General features: G+C 39.4%; 1 protein-coding gene across 4 annotated transcripts in view; it reads left to right on the top strand.

Annotated features, from left to right (window-relative positions):
• ADIPOR2 (adiponectin receptor 2) overlaps nt 1-24,779 on the top strand; it is a 46,425-nt gene that overhangs the window by 7,510 nt on the left and 14,136 nt on the right. The window contains exons 1-2 of one of the 4 annotated variants that reach the window (XM_062009995.1): nt 2,291-2,338; nt 16,223-16,452. In XM_062009995.1, the coding sequence (XP_061865979.1) occupies nt 16,291-16,452 (162 nt within the window). In that variant the 5' untranslated portion in view covers nt 2,291-2,338; nt 16,223-16,290. Of the gene's footprint in view, nt 1-2,290; nt 2,339-14,024; nt 14,077-16,198; nt 16,453-24,779 lie in introns of those variants that run through there. The other 3 variants (XM_062009977.1, XM_062009967.1, XM_062009987.1) reach the window with 3 other exon arrangements.

The raw sequence follows: 24,779 nt of genomic DNA, 5'->3' as shown, positions 1-24,779 counted from the left end.
AGGGTATTTCCTGTCTTCTGCTGTGAAGGCAAACTCAAGAATTTCAAAAGCTGGTCCTTGATAGAAAGCAATAGAGGCTGACTGGGTTTTGCAGCACTTACATGGATGTTTTGGACAGAAACATCTAACTAGTGTGTGATGCCTTTGAAAATGCCACTTGTGTCAACTGATTTGGAAGGACTCCAGCATACGGGTTAGTGTAGGGAGAGGAAGACAATGCGCAAGACTGTTGGAGACAGTACTGAAAAATCTCGAATACTCAGATCAGGCCAGAGTTAATGTAACAGTACAGTTCTACATGACTGTGGGTAACCTATATCCACTTTGGGTTTTGAGCAGCAGAGTGTTAAGATACATTGGAAAAGTGGTGTGAGATGCTCTCAGAAGGACATTAGTTTTTCCTCCTTCCGTGTAAGCCCTTTCCAGCTGACTTTTTCAGTATCAGATAACCAGTTCAAATACTCCCTTGTTACACATCACAATAAAGTCATTGTGAAAAACAAAGCATGATCAGAGAACCCATGACTGTTTTCCTCTGAAAACTCATGTCTTGGCTCTGTTTCAATAGTTCGTTATTATTCAAGTGCCCGAGGGCTTATCTGCCTTCTGAGACTCACATGAGTGTTTTGTGCCCTCTAAGGTCATCCTTGAAAAGGTACAATTCCACATTCCTGTTCTTTTAGCAATGTGTGATGTGTCCAGTAGTTCTTGTAGTACCACCTGAAATCTTATTAGTTTTCGAGAGGCTTTATCCTATGTAGAGACTAAAACTTGGTGCTTCCTTCCTGTTCTGAGGTAGCAGAATACTTGAACACTTTCTCATTTCAAGCCGAAGGGAATCCTGAATTGAGTGGTAATCTAAGTAATGTATTTGTAATAAGCAAACAGTTTGTAAGCATATTATTTGTTACAACATTCAAAGTCACAGGTAGCAGTGGTGGTATTTGGGGTGGACCAAAGCATTGTTTTGTAATGCCTATTGTAGAATGACATTTAGTCACACTAGTGATGGAGTAATTGAAAATTACTGGCACTTAAAATTAATTACTAGGCAGACATAAAAAGGAAAGGTGCAGAAGGTGTGCATTACTGCTGCTTGCATTGCAGACTGCATCTTCAGGGGGTGTGACAGGTAATAGGCCTGTATCAGCATATTGTACTGATGGTGATGATCCAGTTGCTCAGCAAACATGCAGGATATTTGTGCTAAAACTGCTTCTCCTCGGTGATTGTCCAACTGTGTTGGTTCATCTTTGAACTTTTGATTTGGTTGTGCTGAAAATCTGGAATGGTCTGGTAAGTTGTCTAGAGAATTGATTATATGAGGAGGCAGGTGGTCTGTTAGTGAAAATCAATTCTGCTTTCCGTTGGAAATATTGACTAAGGAAGCTATACAACTAGAAGGCTTTAAACTGTTGGGTATAGGACCTCATTTAGAAGTAATACCAGCACTTACTGTACATAATGTAATACATGTAACATTTGAGCCAGCTTTTGTCTTCTTGTACTACTTGTGGTACGAGTGAAGTAGATTGTGTAAGTCAGAAACCTTGTCTCCTCTGCTGGAGTGCAATGAATGTCACTTTGAAGCTGGCACGTGAGTGCTGTGTGCTTAACAATACTAGTAACACAAGTTCCTAAGATAAACACATGCTTCATTTAGTGAAATTTTTAGGCTCTTAACAAATTAAAGTGAAGCAGAGAAAATAGAAGTGGATTACAGGAGAAGTCTCCTGCATTCCCTGCTGTTTCCGTGCTGTTGTGTTTATGTTATAGTAGATTGCTCCCAAGCTCTGATTTCAAACTCCCACGTGGACCAAAAGTATATGGCTTGATAAAAGTTCTTTCTGACTAACTTTAAGTCAACTGAGGCAGAATAACTGAGGCGGAAATTTGACATAAAATTTGAATAAAATATGATATCTGGAGTTACATTGAACATTTTGTGGAGAGTGATGTAGCTGAGATGGTTAAAAATTTCCTGCTTTCAGTGGTTTTGTGCTGATGCATCTCTATACAATTTAACTGTAATTAAGTAGAATTTTATTTAAGTCAAACTTGTTGTCTTGGTGAGACTACAAAAATCAAAGGATTATTATTTAAATGGAATGTGTGCGTTTTGTCATCCACTGTAAATGTTTAGTAGCTACTGTATAGCATGCATTAAAAAAAATAAGGATTCCCCCCCCCCCCCCCCCCCCCATAAATTTATAATGTAGTTTTAAGCTAACTTGGGGAAACAGCCTTCATGTTGACTTCACATCCTCCTTATAGGAATCTTGGACTGCAGCCTTCCCAAGCTTGAATTCAAACATCAAGAACCATTGAAAAGTTTGAGGTGAGAAAAATTGGTCTGTGCTTGGGTAGCACAGCTGTTTGTCAGAGAGCATAACAAATTGGACACTAGAAATACTGAGTGTTTTGAGAAATGTATTTTGGTGGTTACAATAACTAGTGTTTGTTACTCCACAGGTAAGAGAAAAGATCTGTTTGTTTAATTTTTCTAAGCTGTATTTCTCAGGACTGAGGTTTACAAGAAACCTGGTGACATTTAATGTCACAAGCCTAGCTTCCAAATTGAAGTTGATAGTTGAGGTGAGTGATAGGTATGTCAATGAGAATATAAACTAATTGGAGAAAGGACTTAAACTGGTCATTCTTTCTCTTTTTAGGAGGAAAACTGTAGCAGTGCCTCAGATATTTGGTAGGATTGTTTTTTTGAGTGGGATTTTTTTTGAGTTTTTTTTCAGGGTTGTGTTGTGTTGGTTTTGTTTTGTGTTTGCTTTTTGGTGTTTTTGGGGAGGGTACTGTGGGATTTTGAGGGGTTTTTTTCGGTTTTTCCTTAAACCTTTGCTCTTACTGTTCTGCCTTTGGCAGTGGAAATCAGTGATGCAAAATTGCTGCATGATAGTTTAAACACTATTCATGGAGGAAGGTCAAAATCATAGTTGGTTAAGGGATTTTTTTCTAGTCTATATGTAAGAATCAAAATTTGGGCACACTGAGTGTTTTGATTTCCTTGAGTCTCTGGAAAAAGATGAATCATGCCTTTGAAACTTGAGATTCCAGCACAGCTATAACATAAACCAGGCTGAGTCAAACTAGAAAACCCTCTTGTCTTAGGATCCTACCTTCATTGTGGAGCTGCTACTTTAGCTTCTGCCCCATGCGACTCTGACCATTCTCTTCTGTGTAACCTAGTAGACTGTTTGGTATCTATCCAATCTGCCTCGAAGCCATGCTACAGAAACGTCTTTACATTCTTATGCTCCACTTGTTCAGTTTTCTTGCCCTTGTGTCCTACCCACGCACAATTTGACAAGAGCTCCTGTCTGAAGTGGAGAGACCAAGAAGCTCTGGGCTGGCTTATGCTCAGCAGATTTTCTATGTTTCACTGAAGATAAGTTGATGGACAGCTTGAGAATTGTGCTATGGGTGTATTCATGGTATGGTTCACTTGATGCAGGATGAAATCCTAACCTGTGTACACCAAATGTGCCAGGTTGCAACATCTTTTACTGAGGATTTGACTGTCCCTAACCTTTCTATTTATAACCTTTGAGTCTGAAGCATGGCCAAGCTGCAGGACCACCTCCTGGTGCCAATGAAGCTGGACGTTCGGGGGAGAAGGAAAAAACTTGGCAAATGAGACACTGGCAGCTATAGGGTTTTGTTTTCCCTTGTCCTCTTGCATAAGTCACTGGTCAGAGCATCTCAGGGTGGTGCGTACTGGCTACTTGGATGCCTTTGGGGAGTTACTGGCATTGCTAGAGTGCTTTACCTGGTGCCTCTGAGAAGTTTTCAGTTTCATCCCTTATGTTCTGTGTGTTTCTTAATTTTCTGTCTCATGATCGTTTGACTCCTTCCCTGTGTCGTTTTGGTTTTATTCATGTAAAGGTCCTTCCTTTAAGGTTATCTAAGGACATCTATCCCCTAAACATAAGGAAAAATTACTTTACTGTTAGAGTGAGGGAGCCACTGGCACAGGCTACCCAGAGAGATTCTCTGGAGGTTTTCAAAACTCACCTGAGGATGTTCCTGTGTGACCTAATCAAGGTGAACCTGCTTTAGCAGGGGGGTTGGACTGGATAATCTTTAGACATCCCTTCCAGCCACTACCATTCTGTGAAGAAAACAGCTACTAAGCATGAATATTCAAGCACTATATGATAGACATGTACTAGCATTTAGGGGCTGCTAGAGCGTAGAGGAGGGCTTCATTTGCTTAACACACTTTTTGATGGATTTATCGTGTGCATTTGTCTGGTTTCCCTGTGAATCCTCATCCTGTAGCAAGGAGCTCCAAGGTTTACCACTTTGCTGTGTCAGGAACTACTTTTTGTGTTTGAGTCTGTGACCTTACCTTGCCTGACAGGCAGTGCTTGATATTTCCACTTTTCCATGTGTTTTTGGAGTGTTAGTGCCATTGTGGACATGAGGATTCAGGAACCTTGTGCTGTGTTGAAATCTTTCTGCAATTCTGCAGTCAGTTCTGGTTTTAAGTAAAACTTTCTTTGCTATTGCAGAGCAAATCCTTCCCAAAATAGTTCAGTAAATGTGTAAAATCTGATGTAAAATTTCTGAGCTATTACTGATTAACTAGCACATGATAAAAATAGATTAGGTTTAGTATTTCATAAATGCAAGGCTTGTGTCACTTCATACTCTTGTTTCCTTAGCTACAGCTCCTTGCTTGTCCACATAGGTCAGGACTTCCCGTGTTATCTGGCAAAGTTGACTGTCCTCCCAAGGTTTACTTCTGCTTGCTTCTAACATCCCAAATTCACAACACTGATTATTGATTTGTCTTAAGACTTAAAAATCTGTCAGTGTCTACTTTTTTTTTTTCCAATAGCATGCACACCAGTATTTTTATGTCAGTACTGGAAAACCCTTTCATGCTTTTCATATCAGCATATCTGGGGATTTTAGAAGTGGATAAAGCAGTGTTCATGCTGTGTTTACACTGACCCCCTGTACAGAGTTCTCAGCTAGGCTTCCAAGTACATCTTTGGCATACAGATTAGTGGTTGGCTCCCACATATAGCACTCAGTCTCTGCTGAGAAGCTTGGCCTGCATATTCTCAGTGTTGACGATACCTGGCTGTCTGTGCACATCAGATGAATCTTAAGTAGTGTGTTGCCTGTTAGTCACAGCCACAGTCGTGGTAGTTAGTCTTCGCATCGAAATTACACCAGATAGCTTATTTTTCTTAAAGAAAGAACAAACACACTAGAATGAGCTCCTTTATTTGCTGCCTCCATTGGCAGTAGATGTTGTGTCAGCATAAGGGACTTTTTCTTCTTCACAGAGTAGTTTATCTGAATAGTTCCACATGTAACACATTACATGTATTAACACCCCTTACAGATGCAGTAGAGCTGGAGTAAGAGTACCTTCAGTGAGTATTTGAAAACTAGGATAAATAACTGTTCAGTAGATTGCTGACTCAGTTCTTGCTCTCTGCTCGTGTTTCTCCTGTGTGGGCCTTTGTCCAGGAAATCAACCCAAATTCCTACCAGTCCTACTATTAAGAGTGTGGATGCTTATCAGCTTGTCCGTGTTTCCTTCCTGTTCTCAGTGTTTCTTAAAGAAACTGAGTGTCTTCTGTGATGTCCAGAACTACTTTCTGCAAACAGAAAGTGCAGACTCACTTCTTAGGTCACTGTTTTTTTGTGTTTAGGTGCTGTTACAGGAGTGTATATACGTGTATGAAAAGCCCTTTGGTACGAAACAACATTGACCAGTTCCCCTTGGCACAAGGAGTTCCCTCTGGGGGAAGAATACATTCCAAGTTTAGACAGCCTATTTGGTTGCTTTTCCTAGAGCTGTTGCAGACTTTGTTATTATATTGTGATGTTCATCTAACACTTGAAAGACTAGCAATGCTCTTCAGAGTTGCAGAGTGGGAGAAGGAATGCAGGACTCCATCCATGTTGTTGCATTCTTGTTTATAGGCAAAGAAAAAGCACCCCTTGTGCATGTGTCTGTGTATACATAAAAAATAAAATGTGTTTAAGTAAAGCCCAGAGTTTATTGTTAGTATAATGGAAATCTTCACGGTCTGACTCAAGAACCAGTAGTCTAGACTTAGTTCTTAAGAAAACCTAATAATATTACAGTTAGAGTACTAGCACACAGGAAAATGTTGCCAAATGCAGCTAAAATTGTAACACCCCCACTTTTTGGTTGATGTCCCTTCTCCTGGAGTTACTTTCACCCTTCCATTGCTGCCCTGGGTCTTTAAGTCAACAGCTTTGGACTGCTGGAAAGACTAATGGAAGGTCATTAGCCTTGGGAATCATTTGTAGGGAGAAGGTACGATGTTGGTGTTACCGGTTTCTTCTTCATCTCTCTAGGACCCACTTAGGGTTTGGTTCTTTTTGTGTTTGTGCTAACACGGTTTTACACTTCTTTCTTTATTGGTCTACAGCTCCAGATTGTCTGAATTCACTATTTATGATGCCCTTTATTTATGTTAGTTACTATTTCTTGTCCCTAAAGCCAAGTCTGTCATGTTCCAGGTCTGCATTTTGGTTTTTTTTTTTTTTTTTTTTAACTGACCACAAGTGAGTTATTTCTAGCCATGGGGTATGTGGTGGTAAGCCTGTGCCTCATCTCTTATCCCACATGCTTGTACTCCCGGTACCCACATCCTGTCTTCTCAGGCCCTCTTTTGTTATCCTAGGCCCTGACAGTATTTCTTGACATGATTGTAAATCTTTCTATGGAGGATGTGTGGAGGTTGTATCATACCAAAAGAAACAAAAGTAAAATAAATTAGCTGTAGACATCTAGTCAATTAGAGAAGCTGCTGTCATAGCTAAACTGAGTGAAAGGCAGGTCAAGAAATGTTCAGGCAGAGCACGCCTGACAGGCCTGAGTGCCGAGGCCTTGTGGCCTGGTGTGGAGTTTAGGGGCTGCTGCCAGCACTGGCAAGGCTGTATTGATGTGGCTGCCTGATTATGATGTCCCCCCTCCATTCAGTGTTTGCAAGTCACTGCCTATCTCTCAGAAGTCCAGGAAGGGTGTTGCAAACCATCTAATAAGTCCAGGCTCCTGAGCAGGACCAAGTAAAGAGCCTCCTGGAGGCTCTTCTATGTCTTCTCTTGCCTTGTGGTGACCTATGTAGGTCAGAGGGTAGCCTTTAGTGCTTTACTGTGTTATGCAGCCGTAGTTACATAGCATAAGTGCTTCACATTGTGGTTTTGTGTGCTCTTTTATGAATTTTATAATTACAGTAAATACTGTATTCTGTCAGTGATAAAAGCAACCTAGATGTCTAATTACAATGTTTTCTATTGTTTGTGAAATTAAAGTTTTGCTCCTATTTTGTAATAAGGTATTTTTATGAGTGTAAATATTGTGTCTCTCTCCTTTGAGGAATTTTTTGCTTAGTCTCCTGTTGTTGCTGTCTTCTGTTGTGAGTTATCTGCTGTGAATAGTTTGGCATAACATTTGACATGACAGCCAGTCCTCATTTTACTAAACAAACAAGCAGCTATCTTTGTTATCAAAGTGTGGATAGCAATTACATGCTTCAAAGTAGGGACAGTGAATTTTTCACAAAGTATATAGAAGTACTCCTCTTTGCCACAGCTTGCTCAAAGCGTTTGTTTTAGATCCAGTGTGTTTGGGGTGCTCTTATAGTGTTGAGGTTTTTTTGAGTTCGAAGAGACATGGATTCCTCCTGCACATCACATTTGCCCCTCACAACTTGTATCGCTCTGAATGCATCAGTAAGTTATATTAAGTCATGCAAAACATCTAATGTATATACTCCCCAAATGCTTCATGGTTACTTGAAAATTCACTTTAACATATTTATGATCCTAAACTGTTTTAAACGTAAAATTTACACTAGCATAGGTGTGCTGATTAGGCTACAGGCTGCACCTATGCTACCAAAACCTCTGCAGGGAACACAGTTATGCTAGCAAAAAAGTTTTAAACCAAGATGGTAAAACAAACCACAGCAAAATGACCTTTTTGTATGAGTGTCTTTTTCCACATGTGTTTTGAGTTTAAGCTCTATCCCTACTTAAAAGGCTTGTATCCTAGAGGATAATAATTTTTGTTCTTGAAATTTTAGGGGTGATATCAAGAGAGTATCATAGACTGTGGGTGTTTTGCCATATCTCCATAGGTAGAAGACAGTAGAAAATAAAAGATTAACATTTCTACTTTGGAATTACATCAGGGATGTGTTTAGATACTGGTGTCCTTGGTCATGTTTCAGAGCTTGAGATGATCTCAATACACTGAGAAGGAGATGAAAACCTGGAAATGAAACTACTAGGAAAGAAATGTACGTTTGAAAGAGTGGCACTAAATGATAGAGGAGACTAAAAGTTCATCTTACTTTTTAACTTTCAACAATTATTATCTTTTGAAACCCAAATTATTCTCTGACTACTGCTTTAAGGAAGTAGCTTTACCTGGTCTTGTCTAGGACTTCAGCCATTTGGCTAAATCTGCTTCTGACTGACATAAATTAGGTGGAATCTAGTCATAGTAAATCTGTCTCTTTTGCCTGAGTTTTAATGTTTAAGAAGGTGTTTAAGTTGGCACTGGAACAGGCTGCCCAGATGGATCGTTGAGTCTCCTTCTCTGGGGACATTCAAAACCCACTTGGATGAGTGCCTGTGTGACCTACTGTAGGTGGTCCTGCTCTGGCAGGGGGGTTGGACTAGATCATCTTTCAAGGTCTCTTCCAACCCCTAAGATTCTGTGATTCTGTGAAATAACTTGAAAAAGATGATGCATTGCTTTTTTGATCATAGACTGATACAATGCTGTGAGTGTGGATGTTGATTATTCCAAAAGTCTTCTTGTAACACTTTTGCTACAGAAAAGTAGCAAATTTTTAGAGTTGTCTAACTTGAGGCACAAAGCTTTATATATTTTTTGAGGAAAGGCATACATGCTGTTTTCAACTGAAGGAATGACATTGTTGAGTGTAAGTAAAGGAGTAAGTTTTTGTTGTTGTGAAGTTTTCACAAATACGGGAATGTAAACATATTTTGTAGACCAAACCTATGTAATCTTGGTAAGGTGTCTTGGTTTTGATTTTATGACAGTTAAAGGCTTGGTCCAACCAATAATTGTCAGTCCTCACAGGTTGGGAAAATACTGTCTACAAAATACATAAAGATGTAAACCCTCGTGTGTGTGGTCCTAGCTGTTCTGTCATGGGCTTCTCTGCTAGTGTATTGAGCCAATTCCATTTGCTAGTTTGATAGTAAATGATTGTCTCATTCCTCTTGCTCGGTTACCGTTTTTTCCAGCTGCCCCCTAGAATGTGTTGTGACAAACATCAGAGTGCCTGGGGAGGGAGAAGGCTGTGAGAAGTGGGGCTATTTGATGCCCACCCAGAGAAGAGTTGGGGTTTCCCCCTCTGAGCACCAACCAGCCCTTAAATCTGCACAGCAGTGGCATCTAAGTAAAGAGATTGTTAAGCAAACCAGTAAGAAGCACGGAAGGCAACTGTTGTAATTGCATTCCTGCTTGAAGTTTGCAGCTTAAAATGTAAGTATTCCTCTTTTGATTGTAAGAGCAAGATGGTAATGTTTGTTTTTGTACAGTTGCTTCAGGCCTTGGAGCATTTTCTTGAGTTGTAAAAGATCTCACTTTAAACTTACTTCCCCGGAGAGGGTTGGACCTGCCAGGGTAGGGAAATGTTTGCTATAGGATTACTGCTGTTGATCTTGGTGCTTGTTTACATTCTCTTGCAAAGATCTTCTGTGTAGAGAGGTTAAGTGAATGTAACTTCAGTTTAGTAGCCTAGCTATGGGTTTTAGCGCCTGCTCCAAAGACTTTGGTTTCTTCTTTACCCAGCGGTTCTGTGGATCAGATGTCCTTGAGGCAGTCGTTAAAAGAATACATTCTAGATTTTCACGTAAGAGGAAAATAATGTCTAATTCCACTCTTTCACTTTTAGACAGTCTGTGAACCAAAGTGTTACTAACAAAAACCAACTGCATCTTTTTTGTTGTTGGCAACTGTGAAGTAAGTTGATGTGAGTTAGTAACATGCCACAGAAATAAAATCATAAAAGGGCACAGAGATGGAATGTTTCTCACTTAGAGAATCTGAGCCATTTAATGAAAAATGAACCAAAAGCAAGTTTTCCAGGCCCGGGCCGTGGGTTTTTGTGGAATGTGGTGGGAAATCTTGAACTTCGGTTCCTGGTTTTATGTTGGGGCTTTTTGACAATTCTTTTGGTTTTGATTTATTGAAGAGTAAAACTAATTTACAGCAGTCATCCAGTCTGTAACAACCGGATGTGGTGCACAGGGGGTGGGCCAACCTCTGACATAGCGCTTAACCCAGTTATAAAACTGTGGTCCAATTTGCAGTACAAATTGGACAAATGTTGTAACAATGTAATGGGATCCTCTGAAATGGAAACATTTTGTTAATGTGGGCCCACTGCTGGCTTGTTCCCTTTCTTTGGATTCAAATGCATCAGAATGTGCTTGATTGTTTGGCTCTACAGCCTGCTGTGAAATAGCTTAGCCTGAAGTGTCCAGTGACAGTTTACAAGTCACAAAGACAGCTTTTTGGCCACTGACCCTCTACGGGAGCCTAATCTTTGTTTTGTAGATGTCTCTTTATCTAGGGAAATTACATCTAAGAGAAGAGGTGCTAGATTGCTTCCTCATTGTTCCTCATTGTTAGAGATGACCTCCAAAGAATTTTTACAGCCTGAGTGGTACTTTTAGTTTAGGGTACATTGAGAAGACAAGATTTTCTGTGACCTTTTTTCCTCCTTCTGCCCTTCATGCACAACTTTGATTTTAGCTGTAGTTTTGGAGAATATTTTCAGTGTTGCTGCGGATGTTTAACTCCTTAATTGAAAAAGGCAGCTCAATCAGTGAAAGACTAAAGGGAGGGGAAAAAGGATAACCCCCTCTTATTTCAAGTTACACTCTTCAGTCTTTCATTATTACTGTTTTGTCAACTTTTTATCTGTGGCCATCTAACTTAGAGGCTACTAAGTCACGAATCTGGTTAAATTTCTTCTCTCTTCTGTTTTGCTGTATGCATAATGAGAAAAACAGCCAACTAGTGGATACCCCATATAAGTGATCCAGCTTGGGTTAGCTAGGCCACATTCTGTGGGTAACATTCAATAGGAGTCTTAACTCATGACAGAGTGCTTGCCATCTGACCTCTTCCCCTTTCCCTTACACAAACGGTGTATACCTGCTTTGTATTGGCAGCGATGCTCACTGATTTCCCCAGTAAATGGAGCAGGGTGACATATAGGTTGTCACAGATTACCTCCTCACACCAAAAAAAACCCCTAAGTACAAAACCCAGCACCCTGCCAACAGCTTACTGTTGATGAATTCAATTGAGTGTCGATAGTGGTGGTAGGGAATAAGGGAACCAGATGGGCAGTAGGATGATGCTACTGTCACCTGAGAATAGTTTAACCTTTTGTGTGATGTTACTGAATGCTGTTGATGTTACAGCGCATTATGGGAGGAACTACTTGTGACAGAACCTACCAGAAGACAGTAGTAGAAATATAATGTACCAAGAAAGCTAAATTTTGTTTAGTATACCTTATTTCAGTCACAGTAGCTAGAAACAACTGTTTTACAGGCAAAAAAAAAAAAACCCTCCTTCACCCTATATAAGCTGGGCTCTTGCCTTGACAATCTGCCCATGGGTTGTATTGGAAGTGTTTTGTCATTTGTACGTGCTAATAGTTCTCAAAATGGAGTTGTGCTTATTTTATTAGAAGATCTAGTCTAAACAACTTTGGATTTGGTAAAGTTAAATCAGCCCTTAAGTGGTTTACTGTTCAGTTAGCTTTACCATTCTGCTTGTATGGATGTAGTTACCCAACTGGTGATGCTGTTGTAGCTGGATTGTACGTGACACAAGAAAGGCAAACCTTGTAGACTGAGAGGGTGTATCTCTTTAAGACAGTTTCAGGGACTCAAGCCCTTCATTAACATTAATGAATCTTCTGATAAATTGTGTAGCCTGAGATTTTCGCGATGACTTTTTGTTCTTTTGATGATTAAACTGTGTTAGGGAGAATGAGCTAGGCTTATGAAGATTTGTCCAGTTTGTAAGCATTGCTTAGGCTAGTTTAATGGATGCTTTGAAGAGGATTAACAAGGGAAGGGCATACAGTGGATGTCATTGGCTTCCTGAATAGGAAAGCTTCTGTCAAAAAGGCTGTTGGATCAATGGGGAGTGGAGAGGAGGATGCAGCTATCATTGTTCAACACCAGCTACAGGGGGAATGAAATACCTTTGAAGGGATCATTCTTGTGTTGCTTATAGAAAGAACATACTGAGATGAATTGAAGAGATGGATATGCCTAGGGGCAGTGGGAGGTAGTCTGACCATCCATGATTTATGCTTTATCCGAAAACAGGAGTGACAGATCCCTTAACCGTGACTACAAGCGCTACCCTTAGTGTGCTTGCTTTGTTTTGCTACCATGTGGCTTTGTTTAGCTTGGGTAGAAAACCAGTCGGCGTGTCAGATGAATTCTGGGAGGTTAGAAGGGCTGTTATCCTTTATCCTGGGGATTATCCTGGAAGATCCTCCAAAGAATAGTAGCATCATCCTGAGGTGCTTAAGTTTGTGTAACTACTCTGTCCTTGTCATCTTGAAGTGAAACAGTGTCCTAGATATGTTGTAACTGTGGATGTTGATTCCTCTGACATTGCACAATTGCAGTGAACTGCTGAAATAGTATTGCCTTCTGATTCTGTTCTCAGAAAGATGATGAGTGTCTGTCTACAGCCTGAAACTGGCACTGGCTCTTCTCACTGTGGGCCTGACATCTTCCGAACTGAGACAGAGTGTGCAGCCAGGACTGATGACCACCTAGGCTATTGTAGCTTGTGTAGTGGTAGTAGCATATTAAGTCAACTAATTGTGTGCTACATTTTGTGAGGCTATGTTTGGAAATATAATTAACATTAAACTGATAAGTCCCTTATAAAAGCTGACTTGCCTTTAGAAGTTTTTAATATTAGAACAAAACAGCCTCCCCAAACCAAACTCTGTAAATGTTTTATTCAGCTGATTTTAAACACAACAGGAACTCGCTGATTGATCTAGATGCTGATATTATGCTTATTATGTGTGCAATCATTAAGTAGATTTTAAGTTGTACATGGTGACTTCCTCTTGGAAGCTAATTTTAATGAAAGCTTTTAATTTGTTGCATGCTACAAAAAAATTCAAGGACTTTAAGATTCATAATCTCAGTGAAACACAAAACAGTCTCTTCCAAGACTTCAAGTGTTCTGTAGCTTTCCATTTTCTAGCTTTTGTTTTCATGAACTGCCTAATCTTAGAGACAGAATGTGGCAATAAGTCCCTTTGCAGTATTTCAACCATCAGCTTCTGGCTAGATGCTACTGACCACACGGAGACTTAATGTTTTCTTAGAAAAATGCCACCCTAGTCATTCACTGAACTGTGGAGTCATAAAAACTTTATAATAGAAATTCAGGCCCATTTATGCCTTTCCTGTTCATAATCTCAGAATGTTCCCTTTCACTTGTGAACAAATAGTTCTGACTATTAGCACTTTTCTGTTGACAACTCCCATATTGCATTCAGGCATGAATTTTTGGCTTTCGTAGTACATTTTTCAAAAGATTTAAAAACCAGTAGTGATGCTTTTGCACTGTCTTTTGACCAGCTGACATTTGCATGCTCGCTAAGGGCAAGCATATTTAGCACCAAATAGATCCTGCATGAAGGATAGCATGGGAACATCTTAGTGCATTGAGCAATTTCACTGTAATTTCAAGAAACAACTTCTGTTTATGCAGAGCTCTAAAGTTGAGCTCTGCTGCTGAATGCAAATCTCGCTTGCTGGAGGTGAAATGCATCTTTTATTTTTAACCTTACTGATTGCTTGGCAGCAAGTGCTAGTGAAGTAAATCTTCAAGGCCAAGTCTCTTGGCTTTTGCAAGCATCTTGGCCAAAGGTGGTTAAGCCTGTTGTCTTTGTTGCTGTGTCTCTTTCAGTGTTGCTTCCACAATGTCATAGAGGTGATGTAAGGACACGCTCTTAAGCAATATTGCAGGTAATGTAGCACGCAGTGCCCATATGATTGCTTAAAATTGACAGAAAGAAAAACTAGTAAAACTTGCTGGTTAAATGTCTAATGCAAACTGAACAGTCTGTGAAACTAGCTATGACTGTTTCAACTAGCTGTGACTGCTGTTTACAAACACCTGCTCTGCCTGCCTTTTGATTTGTTTTAGCTACAATTTCAAATTGGTACAGTGTACTGTACTGAAATGAGTCTTTTCTAAGTTACCTTTTACATTAAGAGACCAAGTAAGAGTTCCTTAGAACTGTAGTTCTTGTTGCATACTCTTTTCTTTCTTCCCCAGATAGATTTTTTGCCAAATGGCAGTGTGACAATGTCTTCATGTTTCTTGCACAAAAATAGAATTGTGAATTGGCTGCTTGAAATACAACAAAAACAGTAAAGACTTCAGTTGTTCTGGGACTTTCTAAATATTTGTTCTTGGTCTTAAGATCTACTTGCTTAACTTCTTCCTTGGGCTTCCTGTGTAATGTTGTTAAACCTTGGCTTAATTCTCATGGGGTGATAGTCCTGTGGCTGTTATGTTTATCAAGTAAACAGCTGTGTCCATTTTAGATGTTGCTTCTCAGATGGAGGTTACTGACCCAGTAGGTGGACTTAGTGGGAAGGTGGGCATACCATCTGCTCTGCTGTCATACTGTAAACGCACCTTCTTGGGTAATGAAAGCCGTGTGCCATGCTGAACTCGGACAGCTGAGGTATCATTTAGATCTGCAGAGTCTGTTACCTGCTCATTAGCAGCTCTCTCCTCTAGGGATTGCCAGACAGCTGAAGGGATATGATATTACAAACTGCTGCAGCAAAATTAACTATAGCACATTTGTCAGAGCTGAGAATTATCTTGCAGTGATCATATGTAAATGAGATTAGTCCCTGGGAGGAAAGAGTACGTTATTTACTGGCTTTTTGGAGGTGACATTTTATTACAAGACTGCCAATATCAATCCCCCATCTTACAGTTTTAATTTGCCCCTCTACATTATGACAAAATTTGGCATGTTTTATTGGACACTAAAGTTCCAATCTAATTATGCACTCTGGCAAGTTAAAACTTGTTAGATTTGACTAACACATAACATTAAGATAATCCATCTAAGTACTTAGATGCTACAGTAATAGAATGACACTGAGTGATTACTACAAAATGAATGGCTTCTCATTCAAAGTGATTTTGAAGCCTCAGCTGAGTGCTAATTCATTCTGATGATTTCTGGCACTCTGACTGCAAAGTGCTCTGGCTATTGTGCCTCCCAAGGCTACCCATGTCAAACGTATCTCATGACTGACTACTGGAGTGACCACCACGCAGTGATGTACAAGGTGAACAGGTAACCTCATGGATGAGGGCTCAGATTAACAGGCTGCCAATAGGTAATTTTATGCAAATGAATTAATCTTTAACATCTCAAGTTAAATTACCATGACTTCTTTTTGCAGTGTTGCAAAATAGAGTTACTTTTCTGAGTAGGAAGTATGGGTTATGGTTTTCTGGGGAATTATCTGTTTTTGAGTGCTGTGATAAAAGGAATGGTGGTTAAATCTGTCTGGTTTAGTTCCTTGCAGAAGTTGAGGTATGGACCCATTGCTAGCAGACATTGTGAACACGTTAATTTCAGCAAGGGAAACATAATAGTGGTGTGTACTACTGCTCTTCTTGCTGCTTGAGCTCTGTTTTCTTGCTATTACCTGAGTCTTAGCTTTGGCAGAGCCTAGCCCAGACAATGGATCTTGGATATGAGCTTCATACAAAAAGCTGTTAATGATGGAGTGCCTGTGATAAGTAATTAGTTTGTATTAACAGCCTGGGGTTTGCAGTTCTGTAAAAATAAAAGTAATTTATAAAAACATTACAGTGCTTTCATGAATTTACTGTTTATGGAGCTCACTTTCTATCATCTTTCAAAGTTCTGCTTTATTTATGTTAAGATGAAAAAGTATTAGTGGTCACAAGATGAGAATTCGTTGTCCAACAGTGTAGAAGTCTATATAATTGATGCTGTGGGAGTTTGGGCACATACAAAAGCATTTATCTTACCCGTTTGGTAGTTTTCAAGCATGATCTTCCAACCAACTCTTTTTAACTTCAGTTCAGTTACACAAACATTTTGTTTTTCAGAGCCAACACATAACCAGCCAAACCAAACCAAAAGGAAAGAGCAGATTTGAAAAGGCTCCCAGCATCTCATGAATGAACTAACGGAACTCGATAATGCTGGTTCTCCAGAGCCAGGTCTACGGCTCAGAAAAGGACACATGTCTGACCCTGCAACAACACAGGCAGTCTTTGAAGAGGACAGCTCTGACCTTCTTTTAGTGGAGCCACCTCTGCCTTCTGACCAGGAAAATGTAAGTTACATGATTATCTGTTACGTTTGCTAGGAAAAATGAGTTTTGACGTTAAGTGCTGCAGTACTTTAAATAAGTTCCAGAAATGTGAGCCGTGAGCATACAACCTCTTTATGCCTGCTAAATAATTGTGATCAATCCAGGAGGATGACAGAAAGACTTAGTTGAGTGTATGGGAACTTGGGTCACAAGATGGGGGCATAAGTGTAAATTTACCACCTTTATGTATTTTTTTTATTCCTTACGAAGGAGAAGATTGACTCTCTCTGAATGTAATCTGAACTTTGGCTAATTGCTGTTACTTTAGAGAAAAATCAGCAGAGAAAAATCAATTTGGAGACATTATTTTTGGAAGACTAGCCATACTGGGTTAGACCAAACATCCACAGTGTGCAATATTCTATCTCAGACAAAAGCCACTAACAGCTTCATAAGGAAGAGTGCAAGGATGGGGAAGCATGTTGTATTACTTCCCAAGGACACTCTCCCAGCTTTTAGTAACTGGTGGCTCACAGATTTCCTGAGCTGGTGGCAATGTGTTTGAATTTTTGGTGCATGAGCCTTTGTAAGCTTTAGCAGCCACAACATCCTGTGGAAAGACGTTCCACTGCCTAATTAGATGCTGTATGAAGGTAATGTCCAACACTGGTCAACAGTACCTTCTGGTTAGAGAGTTTCAGAACTGTAATTAATGCTTCTCCCAGGATATGTACAGATGGATATCAGCACAGTTAAGTGGAAGAGGCATTCGTCTTAGGCTCACTATTAAATCTATCATGGCTTAATGAGTTTACTGCATCAGCTCAGCTACAGTAAATGCGTGGTTTTAGCCAGCAGCAAAACCATGCTGTCGTTACTTAATGTAGCCTTCTATGCAGAAGACTTGGGCTGTTGCTGTAATTGCATTTGCCACAGATTCTGGGTGTGTGCATGGACCACTATCATGGTTCCACTGACATGGGAGCCTGTGTTAGACTGTCCTAACCTGATTGGTTTGAGCCCCTGTGGAATTTAGTTTTGAATGTCCTTTTAGTGAGAAGTCAGAATAGATACTCATGGCTAATAAGCCAAACCAATGCACTGTAAGTTATACAACTGCTGTAACTTCTGTATGATATTCCCAGGAAACAGCCAGAATCTTTTGCTTTGCATTATGTGGAAGTTGATAATGAATGTGAATTTGCTGAGCTTAGAAAAAAGAAAAATTGAGTTGTACTAGCAGATATTTTGAACATAGATCTGTTTATTTGACAGTGTGTTTGGACTTGTGTTGTTTTGAGGGCCGTTTTCATTCTTCTCTTACTTGTCTGGTTGAACAATGTGAGTTACCTGTTACCTGCAGATGGAATAGCCCGAAGTAAAGGCCATAGCTCCTTACATACTGTAATTATTTCTGTACATTATCTTAGCTAAATAGAAACTATTTAGATGAGTCAGAGTTATAATTTTAGAATTTTGGACATAAAATGGGAAGGTATCCTTATCTCTTCTGCTTTTTTCAGGCATTCTTATCATGTGTTTAATCTTTTTTGTTTGTTTGCTTTCATTTCTATACTTTTCTTTTGTTTTGCCTCACTACAAATGCTTAGCTTTCCCAGTCTCTTAAAATGCTGCCACAGAAATTTGTTTTGACCATTTGGGCTTTGCTGTTCTTTCTTGAACTGCACCACTTTCTCTGCCTTGTAGCCTCCTGCTTTTTTGACTGTTTCAGCCTAAACTCTTAATCATGTCCTTTGTGATTTCTTGTTTTTAATACTATGACATCTTTAAATCATTTTTTATCTTAAAAGGTTGAATAATTGGTGCTTGTGATGGATCACCACAAAACACTGTGATGTCAAATGTACCAGTATTAGCTTGACAAATGGCCTTAATGTGTCTTACTGCAGCGTTCTAAATAACCTGGGAGAAACATTACATTTATGTATCTTCCTCTGTCCTCTGTAAGCCTCAGTACAGCTGTTAGATCCCAGCTAGGATTCATTTTTTGCCCTACTGGACATTCTATCTACATGCAACTGCCTCAGTAGAGATGACTTACTAGTTCCAAAGCATGACTTTCCTCGTTTGGCTATCTGTAATACAAGTTTATTCTTCTTCCCTAGATGACAATAGGGCACAGAAGCTAAATACAGCCTTATAAAAGGACTCTGGCTACATAAATATTCTAGTGCCTATATGCAACTGCACTGAAGGTGATGGTAACAATCCAGATATTCCTATATTGGAGAAAGAAAATGGATGAGAGCTGTACAGTGTTGTGATGGTTTAACAACCCTGGTCATTTAGTATGCTTCTAAATGCTTCTAATTACGACAAGCTAATGGTATTGACTTTCTTGAATATCACTGTAGATGTGTTCTAATAGATGTGATACTGCCTCAAAATTTACAGGGCATTAGACTTGAAGTATTAGTGTAAAAATGTGTGTGTTTTTATCCTGTGGTAGTATTGCATCGTTTGCTTTTCCTGTTGCCTCCTATTACCCTAATTATGTCATTGCAGCTCCTTTATTTCTAAAAAATCTGCTCCAAACTCTCCTATACAAGATTTCTTTCCCTCTGCCTGATTCTGTGTCTACTTTCTGCTCAACTCACAGGAGGAAGCAGTCTGAGCCCTTAACAGGTAGTCGGTGCTTTTGATGAGTCATTTTCATATTGTTTTCTAAGGAGATATATGAAAGCATACCGTTGTGGTGTTCAGAATTATTTTTCCTCTCTCTTGCAGCTTATAAAATATATATACTGTCTGTTTCTAATTTTGATGGGGCAAAATATCGATGCTCTTTAAAAGTGAACCAACTTCATGGAACAAAAATGAAAGCACTATCAAGAAATCAAATTTAGTCCTATTTTTTTGAGATCTTTGTACCTGGCAGCAGTAACCTCCCTGGTTGGTTGCATAGCTGTGAACTGAAAGTTACATTAAAGAGAATACTTTCTGTAAATTATGGCATCCATTGAATATAGATAGCAAAGATTTACTAGCTGTATTGAGCATGCTTATCTAAAATAATAATAAACCAGCTGTATCCTTCTGCCAGTGCAGTTAATCTGCCAGTTTTATAATGATACTTATGAGAAGCTATGGCTCATAAAATCAGTATCTTTTTACACCCAAACCTCTTAGTCTGTCTTACTGCATAATTCTGTGTTCTTTCCTAGAGTACATATATATTCATAGATTATTCCCTCTTCCGAGTGTCTGTTCCAGAGAATAGATATTCATCTTGTTATCTTGTTTGAACATGCAAGTTAGTGTAGTGGCAGATGAGAGATGAGAAATAGTGACCGTTTATCTGAATGATAAGGGTTTGGTGGTGAGAGGGATCGGGCAAGCTGCATAATTCTTCTTGTTCTTTCAGCAGTTTAAACCTTTTTTCTTTCTCTAGTTTATAGACTGTATATGTGCTGTTGAGGCATTTTTCAGCAGGTACTTCACTCTTGTACCATGTTGGATTGCCTGGCCTTTGTGACAGCATCCTTTCTCCTGTCCTAGAGGTTCTGTGTCTTAACTGCTTTTGTAATTCCAGAGTGATGGTTCCTAAAGAAACCTCTCTTACTGTGGCTTTGTTAAACTGACACAGTCAAATGCATATGGCTTCTTGTATCTTGAAGAATGGGCTCTTTGTGCAGCCCTGAAAACCTGTGCTTGGCTCTTTCCTTTTATGCTTTAACCTGTTGGTGACAGGAGGTAAACACCAGGAGGTAAAGAACCATTTTTTTTGCCTTTCTCCCAGTCATCAGGCTTTCTTGTTTTTGAGTGATTATTCCTTTCATGCAGTCAAGCTGTGCTGTGTGATTGTTCTGTGTGGCAACAAAATTTGCCCCTAAAGTGGAGACCTGTTGCTCTAAGTGTTTGATAACTAATAGACAGGGTTTTTGGAGGAGGTATGTATAGCTCTGGAGTCATCCGAATGGACAGAAGAAATTTGAGCAAATACTTTTTTGGGGGAGCATAGATTTTGATTTTAAGTGGCAGTGGCTTGCCCTCTGATAAATTTCATAATACCTGCATGTAGTTACAAGAGGTTTTCTAGAGCATAAATACCAAAGTGACTTAAAGAAGGGAGGCAGAAGGTTGTAACATTTTCAAGTATGAAAGAGAAATTTTAGAATAGTTGAAGGCGAGCAAGTGACTTGAGGCTTTTAACTTGAGTCATCAAACTTATTCAAAAGCTTTTCTGTTACAGAAGTGTAAATGTATTAGCTACAAAAATAGTTTTGTTATTGACAGAAGGATGTGTGTTAATGAAATTGTCAACTTGTCTTTATGGTACTTGCTGAGTGAAAAAGATTTGCATGGATTCTTAAAGACCAAAGGTAGATGTTTGAGTCTAAAAATAGTATATTTTTTTGAGCTGATACTCCTAAATTCTGATTGCTTTAATTTTTTTCTCTTTCACAGATTTACTTGCAAGTTTCTTGCTCAATTTGAAACCATCTGTTGGTACTTTGAAGTTATGATTAAAGACTTGATATCTGCTTTTGTATTTGCCACCTTCTTGCATTGTGTTACAGGTTTTGTTGGTAGTTATCTTCTGAGTCTGGATGGGAGAGGCCTGGCATAACAGAATTTGAGGTCCCATCAAAACTTGTTTGCTTTTGTTTTAAAGCAGATTATGCTAAAATTCGTTGTTTTGTAGACTTAGTTTATCACCTCTTGCTTTCCTCCATTTATGCAACTCACAGGAGAGAATGTTATTTCTTTGAAAGCATGTAAATTGGTATTTTACTTTAGGTCAAAAGATCTTAACATCTGAATTTCTCCTTCACTTGGTGTTCTAAGCACTGGTAGTAATGTATATTTTACTCAGATTGCTTGTCCCTGAAGTGCTTGAATCTAGTATCTTTGCCTACAAATATGCCTTTGTACAGCAAAGCATTTTTTGATACACAGAACAGAATATCTCTAGGTATTCCCCACTTAACTAGTATGAAAACATGTGATACATCTATAGAGATGGTTTCTAGGACCCACAGGCTTGATTTGGTCAGATGCTGATGCATCCTTCACTGATAGTTGATATGCCAGGTTTATTGACAGGCATTTTGAGCTTGAATGTCTGTAGAAGTGATAGAAACTGGTGACTTAGCCACTGATGAGGAGACAATATTCTGCCCGAAGGCTGGTAACGTGGACAATGCCCGTGTCTCTGTGTCTGCACTGTCACCTAGAAAACTCTCATGTGAATTAACAAGAAAGTTGTAATAGGTTAGAGCTTGTTGAGTTGCAGCTGGATTGAACTGTCTCCTATTATCTGGAGAGTCTTAGCTCTTTGAGAGGGGAAGTGTTGGTACTCTGCTGAGTTTGCTGGCTGCCAGCTGGTTTTGTAACCATTGCTTGCTGTGCCGCGTGTTGAAACTAGGGGAGAGAGGGAGTGGTTTTGTTTCTAATTTACTGGCACAACTGTTTCCCTGGACAAGGGTTAGATTCCACAGTTTCTGCCTTTTTTCTCCTGGAGATCATATCTGCCTGATATAGGGAGTGATGGGGAATGTAATGACCTTTCAGGGTAATATAAAAGAAAGCAGTGTTGTACTGGTGGGTTAAGTTGCATCTTCCTCCAACTGTTTCAGATGAATTGACACTGCTCTTAAGTTCAGCAGTAGGCTTTCTGTCTCTCTTTGTTTATTTTTCTATCAGAGCACTTTTTCCTCATAATCTCAGCATGCTTGTTTGCTTTTTCTGCTGTCAGGATTAGCAACGATGGAGGAACAGAAAATGGCACATGAGAATCTGCTGTAGTAGAAGCAATTTCTACAGGCTTTTCCCCAAAGTGCACTGATGAGCATATTGGGGTCTTTGGTCCTTTTCAAGTACTTGGGTGGGCATTGACAGAAAATCTGGTAATTGCTGCTACTTGGAGATTCAACAGACCCTTTTCATCTGAAGATATATAAGAAGGAAGCTAGTTCTAATAAGTATGTATTAGCATGGTTGCTGAAGCCAAAATATGACTTTTTCCTAGGACTGTTTGCTTAAATGGATGTTAAATGTTAGGTCTTGTTTTTCATGAGTGCCAGCAAGCAGTCACCCGTGAGCAGCTGTAGAAAACTGTTTCCAACTGCTGTATTAAATGGAGTGTGGCTTTTATAAGAAGGTGACCTACAAAGGAAGAATGGCAAACTCCAGCAACCTTCAAGTACTTAACATTTTGACCAATAGGCTGAAAGGGTCTTTGGCGCAGCTCTAATGAAGGACTTTTTTTTGGTCCCATGACAGCAAAACCAGCTTTACAGTTCTGCTTGGAGTGTGAATGTAGTTAGCGTTTTGGAAACTGTGGTGTGTCTGTGTTTACAAGCCTGTCAGATTAAGAGAGAATGTAAACTCTGAATGACAAAGCTGTTATTTTAAAGTAACTTGGTATGCACAGCAGTTAGAGGAAGTCAGGGAAAGTTTTAAGGTGCTGTGCTTTTCCAGTTGATTACTTAAATTCCAAAGAACATGAACTGATGAAATTGACAAATGTGCAAGAGGCTTTTTCAGGAGAAATGGCATGACACCATCTCACCTCTTACAGCTTTCCTCTTACGAAAGAGCAGCTGATGGAAGGTCAGTTGAGAGAATGGGCACAGAGTTGCTGAAAAAAGCATTCTGTCTAGCTGGAAAGGATGTTAAAGGGCAGCAATGAGCAAAATAGCATTTTTATATTCTAGCCTCCACTGTATCTTGGCCATTATGCTGAATGCTCTCGAGTTACTGAACCTGGCATGCTGCCCCAAGAAACATTAAATGATTTGAATGTCACATTAAACACTATTAATCATTCATCTGATGCAATCAAGATAAACAAGAGCAAAAACTCCAAGTCATGTCTAGACTTTGTGACTTCGGTTTAATATGGGGGATAACAGTGGTATTGTAAATGCAACAACATATGTTTTCTAACTTGCATTTTAAGAGGAGAATTGTAGATAAGTACTGGGTCATATAATATCCCACAACTCAGTGCTGATCAAGACATTTGCCTTTTCTGAGCTGTCTTGCCTGTGTTACAGTGTGCTCATATCAAGGCAGGGTTCTGTCGGGACACAGATCAAAAGAGAGCAGGGGAGCATCTATCAGCAGCTGAAAGAAGCAACAAGAATATTAGAACACTATGCTTTGGAAATTCCTGTCATGGTAGCTTTCGGGCAGCGTTGACATCTTGGTGATGAATTGGCATCACAAACAGTTGAGCTTAGAGGCATGACACATCAGTAACTCCAGAACTTAATACTACATAGGTATGCATGTGGTCACTTAGGCCCTTGAGTAACCGAGTGACGAATTTTCTGTGTTAAGATTCCTTTTTAAACAGAGTTCTTCCCTGTGTGGGGTTTAGGAGACTTGTTTTGCAGTTACTGGTGTTACTAGTTAGTGTATGCACTTCTGGCTCTGCATCAAATACTATATCTGCAACCAATGAAAATTGCTGAATTTCTGAAAGTGTAGCCCTGAAAAAGTGCTGGAAGTTTTGAGACTACAGCAGCCTGTTGAAGTGCTCATTAGTTTAACTTTCCTTAGTCCATGCCTTGCTACGTTCTTAGGCTCCTTTCCAACTGATGACACTACAGAAAGAAGAACTGGAGATCATATGGCCACCGATTCACATAAATCAAAAAGAAACTTGGCCTTGCACACAGTCTACAGAGTATTTTGTAGTGAATCTCTGTAATATGGGAGTTGATGCTCCTCTTGTTTCTGTTGCACTAGCTTGAGCTCTTTAAATCCCTTGACTATCTAAACCAACTTGATTATCTAATAGGAACCTCACCTAGCAAAAATGTGAGTAGTTTCTTCCAGATTAGTATTGGATCAGCTAATCAACCCAAGCACTGGAGGGGGTTGCCAGAAGCAGCATAAAGGAAAATGAAGGTGAGGGAGGAAAGGACCCTTTTTGACAGAATAAACTTCTTAGGTGGCTTCATTCAAATATGGTTTATGTTTCAGTTTGTACTCTCTAAAGAACAACAGATAGATGATGCTTTTGAGCAAAACCTGAAGTGATGAATAAGAGTTTGCTTGTCACCTGTGCAAGTTGTAGTCATGTGCAAACTTTCAAGCTTTCGAGAAATCTTTAAGCTGACCTCAAGAAACTACACTTTTACCATTTTCAGTCCAGAGAACGTAACTTTCTCAAAGGTGAGGAAAGAGTTTCTGGAATCTTTTTCTATAAGTTTTTCCATAGTAAGGACATTCATAAATGGTGTGTCTGTTAACAAATTGGAGAGTAATAGTGTAAAGACTGTTAATCTCTGTGAGAAGGTTAAGCTATTGTAGTAGAAAAATGTATTGTGTTTGCTAGAGCAGGTTTTACTGCAGTTTTCTGTGTAACAGGGTCT

This window comes from Colius striatus, chromosome 1 (assembly GCF_028858725.1).
Source record: "Colius striatus isolate bColStr4 chromosome 1, bColStr4.1.hap1, whole genome shotgun sequence".
NCBI classification, from domain to species: Eukaryota; Metazoa; Chordata; class Aves; order Coliiformes; family Coliidae; genus Colius; species Colius striatus.
The sequence above is the reverse complement of the archived record's forward strand: the minus strand, read 5'-3'. Positions and strand labels throughout refer to the sequence as shown.